General features: G+C 69.8%; 1 protein-coding gene across 1 annotated transcript in view; it reads right to left on the reverse strand.

Moving 5' to 3' along the window:
• Positions 1-3,661: 3,661 nt before the first annotated feature.
• Positions 3,662-7,102, reverse strand: part of LOC130018337 (5E5 antigen-like) — a 4,933-nt gene continuing 1,492 nt past the window's right edge. The window contains exons 4-5 of the mRNA XM_056109029.1: positions 6,868-6,964; positions 3,662-3,789 (exon numbers count right to left, since the gene is read on the reverse strand). Coding sequence (XP_055965004.1) covers positions 3,662-3,789; positions 6,868-6,964 — 225 coding nt within the window. The remainder of the gene's footprint in view (positions 3,790-6,867; positions 6,965-7,102) is intronic.

The following is a 7,102-nucleotide window of genomic DNA, read 5'->3' on the forward strand; positions in this document are numbered from 1 at the left end:
CTTGCTTGCTTGCTGGCTTGCTCTGCTGGCTTGACTGGCTTGCTTATTGACATGAACTCACTTGTTTTTTTTTTTTTTTAAATGTAGTCATTATTTTTTGTAGTCTCATTCTCCTAAGCCTGAAACAGCCTTGAATAGGGCACTGTTTCAAAATCTCAGGGTGGGGCCTGCTCCAGGCAAGCGACGAACAACAGGATGGTCGTGGTCGTGGTCGTATTGGTTATTTATTTAAATAAATACGTACTCTTTCTTGCTGAATGAGTGATTTCCATGACCCCTTGGAGTGCCAGGGACCGAACCTGGGTCCACAGCCACCCAAGGCCAGCCATACTCAGGCCAAGCAGCTCGCCTTTCCACGGACTGAGAAGTCTCCATACTGGCTCCACCAGGCTGAAACGGACATCATTCGGACCAGCAGCGAATTCTCCAAATCCTTTTCGTGTCCCTATTCCCTATTCACGGCCGTGAGGGAGGGAATAGGGACACGAAAAGGATTTGGAGGGTTTGCGGGGATTTGGAGGCTGGAGCGCTAGCAAAGCGGCAGGGCGTTTCCCTGCCACTCAAGCCGCCGCCGCAGCGGGGGGGGGGGGGGGGGGGGGGGGGGCCCGCCTGCCTTGCCGGCTTCAACTCCTCCGCCCCTCCCTCCAGGGCGAACGTGCCACCTCTTGACAGGCACCCCTGTCAAGAGAAACTTCCCTTCTCTCTTCCAGCTGCCTTCTCCCCTTGGCTCATGAGGCAGGCTTCCAGCTAGGGAGCAATCTTCTCGTGCCGGCCGGCCGTGTATCTGCTCTCCTTAGGTGCGAGCCTCATGGGATGTGGTTGGACCCTCCACCCACGAGTGCAGTCCCTTCTCCGGCTGTCCCTCTCTTTCTGACTCATTTCACTTAGCATGAGACGCGCTGCGCGTCTATCCACGGACTCGTACGTACTCTTTTTGCTGGCTGGCTCGCTTGCATGCTTGCTTGCTTCCTTCTTGGCTTTTGCTTGCTTGCTTGCTTGCTTGCTCGCTCGCTCGCTCGCTCGCTTACGGTTGCTTGTTTTTCTTTTTATACATACGTACACACGTACGTACGTACGTACATATGTATGCGTGTATATTATATATATGTGTACATATATATGTATTTTTTTTTTATAAACGTCTTGAATGAATCGCCGTGAAGTACAGGGACAAACGGACAAAACTTTCTTCCCTCCCCCCGTCCCTCCCCATCCCTCCGTCTTCCCTCCGTGTCCATCTCCAGAGATTCCAACCGGGGTCACGGGGTGCAAGCTGCCCATAGTTCACGTGTGGCACAGGTGCCTGACTTGACTCCCGTTCTATTTTTTTTTTTTCTGCCATCCGGACCCGGACCCCTCGGCTATGTCCCCAGCCTCACGTGTCCCTTAGGTTCGTGGTGTCACGGCTCCATCTCGAGGTCGTTTTAAAACGCATTAAGCCACGTGAAACACGCACTCGCGCACGCACCCACCCACCCACTCACTCACGCCCGCCCGCCCCCGCAACACCACCGCTTCACAGTGACCGATTCGGGAAATGGTGAAGAGAAACGAGCGGGTGGTCGTGCGCTCTCTCGATGTGGGCGCCGCCGCCGCCGCCGCCGCCGCCGCGCCACACTGCACAACGTCCTGCATTTAGCTTCGCGAGTGGCCACGACGAGGGTGTGCTCGTTCCCGAGGGTGCCCGTTCGCCCGAGAGGGCCACGGTGCCGGTTCCTTGGTGGAAATCTCCACGAAACTCCGCCGGGGCGAACCCGAACCGCTCCTTTCTGCGGACCCAGCTCCGATGATTTCCTAGAGCCGCTTCATGTCTCACGCCACCGCCACCGCCGCCGCATCTTCTTGTTGTCCCCAGGGAGGGAGCCGGGGAACAACGAACCGGAACGCTCTTTCTCTCTCTCTCTCTCTCTCTCTCTCTCTCTCTCTCTCTCTCTCTCTCTCGGGTTGCGTCGCCTATTCCTCCAAGGAGGTTGGCCCCTGACAGACGGACGGGTCCTCCCCGGTCTTTTCGTCAAGTTCATCGGGATTGGGTGGATCTTCTGAGCTCTGGGTGCCTTGTCCATCCAGTCCGCTGTGAACCCCAAACAGGCACGCAGAGGCCGAGAGGGAGACGGAGATGGACACGGACGCACGCACACAGACACAGAACAGGCAGGCGGGCCCGCGCGCTCAAACACACGCACTGAGTGGTGGGGGGTGGTTTTAGTTTTTGTGGGGGTGGGGGGGAATTGTCCTCCTCTCCATCCCCAACGGCCCTGCCTGTTTCTCGAGGGGAGGGAGGGGCGGTGGGATTTAGTTTCCCTCCACAGGAGTCGCGCGGGGCGGGGTGGCGATCGATCGCGCTGAGGTTGCTCGGGCGCCACCTGCCGTCCGCTTTTCTACGGCGCCGGAGCTCCTCTGGGCTGACGGGAGCGATTCGCTCGCACTGCCCGAGGCGGCGTTCCAGGATGTCGGCGTCCGAGTCGACTTCGGGCCCGCTGTCAAGGCGCCACCTCGCGAGGAGCGACGGTGGAGATTGGAACTGCAGGTTCTTGAGGGAGGCCGTGTTGCCTTCGCAGCCGGGTGCCGGCGCCGGGGCTGGCTGCCCGGGCGGGTCGACCAGCACCCCGGCGGCGGGTGGCGCCGTAGCTCCAGGGTCGGCAAGCGGCCCGGAGCGGGGCCGAGGGCCGGGCCGGGCCGGGCCGGGCGCGGGGCGGTCCGGGCGCGCGGCCCGGCGCTCGGCCGGCGGGTGACGCGGAGCTAAGCCCCGGGGCCGGCAGCGGCCCGGAGCGGGGCCGAGGGCCGGGCCAGGCGCGGGGCGGCCCGGGCGCGCGGCCCGGCCCTCGGCCGGCGGGTGCCGCGGAGCTAAGCCCCGGGGTTGGCAGCGGCCCGGAGCGGGGCCGAGGGCCGGGCCGGGCGCGGGGCGGCCCGGGCGCGTGGCCCGGTCCTCGGCCGGCGGGTGCCGCGGAGCTAAGCCCCGGGGCCGGCAGCGGCCCGGAGCGGGGCCGAGGGCCGGGCCGGGCGCGTGGCCCGGTCCTCGGCCGGCGGGTGCCGCGGAGCTAAGCCCCGGGGCCGGCAGCGGCCCGGAGCGGGGCCGAGGGCCGGGCCGGGCGCGGGGCAGCCCGGGCGCGCGGCCCGGCCCTCGGCCGGCGGGTGCCGCGGAGCTAAGCCCCGGGGTTGGCAGCGGCCCGGAGCGGGGCCGAGGGCCGGGCCGGGCGCGGGGCGGCCCGGGCGCGTGGCCCGGTCCTCGGCCGGCGGGTGCCGCGGAGCTAAGCCCCGGGGCCGGCAGCGGCCCGGAGCGGGGCCGAGGGCCGGGCCGGGCGCGGGGGCGGCCCGGGCGCGCGGCCCGGCGCTCGGCCGGCGGGTGCCGCGGAGCTAAGGCCCGTGGTCGGCAGCGGCCCGGAGCGGGGCCCGGCCCTCGGCCGGCGGGTGCCGCGGAGCTAAGCCCCGGGGCCGGCAGCGGCCCGGAGCGAGTTGGGTCTATGGCTGCCCGAGCCCGTGGACGCCCTTGCCCGTGGCCGTCCTTGTGCCCGCTTGAGCCCGTGTCGTGTAGCTCTAGGGTCCGCAGCAGTTCGGAGCGGGGGTGGGGGATGGCGATCCCGCTGAGGTTGCTCGGGCGCCACCTGCCGTCCGCTTTTATATGGCGCCGGAGCTCCTCTGGGGTGACGGCAGCGTTTCGGTTTCACTGCCCGAGGCGGCGTTCCAGGATGTCGGCGTCCGAGTCGACATTGGTCCCGCTGTCGAGGCGCCAGCCCGCGAGGACCGGCGGTGGAGCTTGGAACTGCAGGCTCTTGAGGGAGGCTGTGTTGCCTTCGCCGGCGGGTGCCGGCGCCGGGCCTGGCTGCCGGGGCGGGTCGACCAGCACTCTGCCGGCGGGTGCCGCGTAGCTAGCTCCAGGGTCCTCGGCGGCTCGGGAGCGGGGCCGGTGGCCGGCGCGAGAGGGGGGCGGCCCGGGCGTGTGGCCCGACCCTCGGCCGGCGGGTGCCGCGTAGCCAGCTCCGGGGTCCTCAGCGGCTCGGAGAGGGGCCGATGGCCGGCCCGAGCGCGAGGCGGCCCGGGCGCGTGGCCCGTCCCTCGGCCGGCGGGTGCCGCGTAGCTAGCTCCAGGGTGCGCAGCGGCTCGGAGCGGGGCCGGTGGCCGGCGCGAGAGCGGGGCGGCCCGGGCGTGTGGCCCGACCTTTGGCCGGCGGGTGCCGCGTAGCCAGCTCCGGGGTCCTCAGCGGCTCGGAGAGGGGCCGATGGCCGGCCCGAGCGCGGGGCGGCCCGGGCGCGTGGCCCGTCCCTCGGCCGGCTTGAGCCCGCGCCTCGTAGCTCCAGGGTCGGTCCGCAGCGTCTCGGAGCGGGGCCGATGGCCGGGCTGAACGCGTGCCGCCCTTGGCCGGTCAGCGGGCGGTGCATCGGTGCACGGTGACGGGGTCCGGCCGTGAGCCCGTGGGGGCGCCTGGTCCGCGGCCCCGAGAAGGAAGAGGACTTAGTTTTGTTTGATTTCCCGCCGCGGTGTTTCTGGGCTTCTGACTCTATCCCCTTAGCCTTCCCGAGCTGGCTTTGACCTCCGGCGCCGCCGCCGCCGCCGCCGCCGCCGCCGCCGCCGCCGCCGTGGGGTCGTCGCGTGGCTTCGGGCGCAGCTTCGACCATGCCGAGTCACGGGGTCGACCAGTTGTCCCGTGGAGCTCCGGGACTCGGGGCGATGGGGCTCTCCTGGGTGCCAGTTGCCGGGTCCCTGTTCCAGAGGTGCGGCGGGAAGATGCAGATCGGTCCCGTTTCCGACATCGGTCCTTTTCCCGTGCGACGGGACCGGTTTGGACCGCGAGATGTGTGCTGACACGCTCTCTCTCGGTGGCTCTCTGCCGTGAGGATCGGGACCGTCGTTCCCCCGGGTGCGTGTGGGATGGTCGGGGCCTGTCTTGAGGACTTCCTCCCTGGCCTCCCGCCGCTCGAGCCGCCCGCCTGGGCCCTGTGCGCCGGCTCTCGCGTGCACCTGGGGGCAGTGTCCCAGCCGTGGCTGTCAACCTCCGGCCTAAGGCGCCCGAGTTCAGCCCGGCGTCCGCGGCCCCGATGTGAACGGACCTCCCCCAGTCCCGCGGGCCCCCGTGCCCGCTGCGTGTCAGGCAGTCTCGCTCTCGTTGGAGGGGGTTGTCCGGTCGGGGTCCGGAATCACCCCGAGGTCAGAAGGGTGGGCAAAGGCTGAAACGGGCCTCTCCCCTCTCCGGAGGGTTGCTGTCCTTTGCTCGCTCTCCTTCGGGGTCCGGTCCCCTCCTCGTCCGGGGGGACCGGTGGCCGCTCGCTTCTCGCATCCTTTCCTTGCTGATCGATGTGGTGCTGGTGTGCTCTCCCGGGCCGGGCCTAAGCCGCGCCAGACGAGGGACGGACATTCCACGTGAATGGGACCGCTCTTCTCGTTCTGCCAGCGGGCCTCTCGCTTCTCCCCCACCTCGCGGTGGGGCGGGGCGTTCAGGGGTGCGGACCCCGGCCCGATCCCGTTCTTGCCGCTCTCCTGCTTGGTGCACAGGGAGTGGGCTTTTCGGGGTCGTCTGACACGGTGGACAACCCTCGCTCTGTCGGGACCGTCCCAGGTTCCCGTTCTCTCGAGCCGGCCCCTCCCCGCGGCGGGGTGGGGCCGCCCGGCGGTGGCGCGCGCTGCCGTGCCTCAACCGGCCCTCGGTGGTGCCCCTGGAGCGCTCCAGGTCGTCCTGTCAGGTGCCTGAGGCCGAGCCGGTGGTGCCGTTTCCCCGTCACCTGGCTTCGCGGTCCTGCCCTCTTGGGGCTCTCCTCGTTCGGTGGTGTTCCCCTCTGGGGGTCGAGCCGGTCGTTGTTTGTCACACGGGAGTCGCCTTGCCGTTCGCCCCCTTGCGGCCCGCCGCTTGGGTCGTGGGCGGTTGGGCGGCCTCCGTTTCTCGGGCGCGTGCCCGCGTGCCTCGCATTAACTGGCTCTCGCGCACGCGGGCGCGTGAGCGGCGGCGGTGGGTTGTCGTTGTGCCGGGCTCTGGGAGACGAGGTGGCCCTCCCTTGGGGGCTCTCTCTCGCTCTGTCCGGGGTTTCCGCTCCTCTCCCGTTGCGGGGGCGGAAGCCGGTCACCCGCCGTGGTGGGCGGGGGCCGTCTGCCGGGTGCTGCGGAGGGGCGGCGGGCCCTCCCGCGGACCCAGCACACAACGGACCTGACCGCGGACGCTCACGCTTCTGGTCGGTCTCGCTTCGGCGGGGCTCGGCCACCGGACCACTACGGCAGACCCCCCCCACTCGAGTCGGGGGAGCCCGGAGAAGCGGGGCAGCCGGCCTAGGTCGGGGGGCGGCGCCCCCTCGGCGGAGAATACTCCTTCTCTAGCGATCCGAGAGGGTGCCTTTGGGGTACCGGATCCCCCAGCTGCTGCCCCTCCTCTACCTGCGCTGTCAGCCACCGGTAGCAGAGCCTGCCCTTCCCCGCCGCCCTGTGGCGGGGAGAGGCTTCCGCCGTCATTCCCCCCAGACGTGGGGGGGTGCCGAGCGCCCTCGCTCTTTGCCTACCGCGGCCCGCGCCTCCCCCCGTCGGGGGAGGGTCCCGCCGGGCCGAGCCGGCGTCCCGGCGTCGGGGCGTCGTGTCGGTGGTCGGGGCTCGGATGGGCCCGTGTGTGCGCGGTCGGAGAAGACGGGCGTGTGCGCGGGTATGGTCTCGCTTCCTGGACCCGACCTATGCCCGCGCGATCCCCCGCTCTGCCCCGCGGGAGCCGTGCTTCCCGTGGGGGGGGGACGACACGCTGTCCGCTCCCGTGTCTGTGTGTGCCGCAGCCGGCGGTGGTGCTGCGGAGCCCGGCTTCGGGGTGTGCGTGCTCTCGGCCCCCAGCCGAGCGAGACGCTCTCGCGCGGTCCGCGCGGTGGCGTGCCCCCGAGTGACTGGACGTTGCCGTCTGGGTACCCGGACCCTCCGGCAGGACTCGGATGGGCAGAGGGAAGAGGAAGAGCGGTTTGTGGAGGCTCTGGGCGCCGTCGGCCTTCCCTGCCTCGCGTTGGGGCTGGGGAACGGGTGTCGGTGGTTGGCGCTGGACCATCCGGGTCCCCGCCGGTCGGGGCACCGCGGTGCCGTGCGCGGCTGTGGCTTCCGTGGTGGAGCGCGCGTCGGTGGGTCGGCCGTCGGGCCGGCCGGCGTCCCG

The sequence above is a fragment of the Sorex fumeus genome, unplaced genomic scaffold (assembly GCF_029834395.1).
Source record: "Sorex fumeus unplaced genomic scaffold, SorFum_2.1 ptg000262l, whole genome shotgun sequence".
NCBI lineage: Eukaryota > Metazoa > Chordata > Mammalia > Eulipotyphla > Soricidae > Sorex > Sorex fumeus.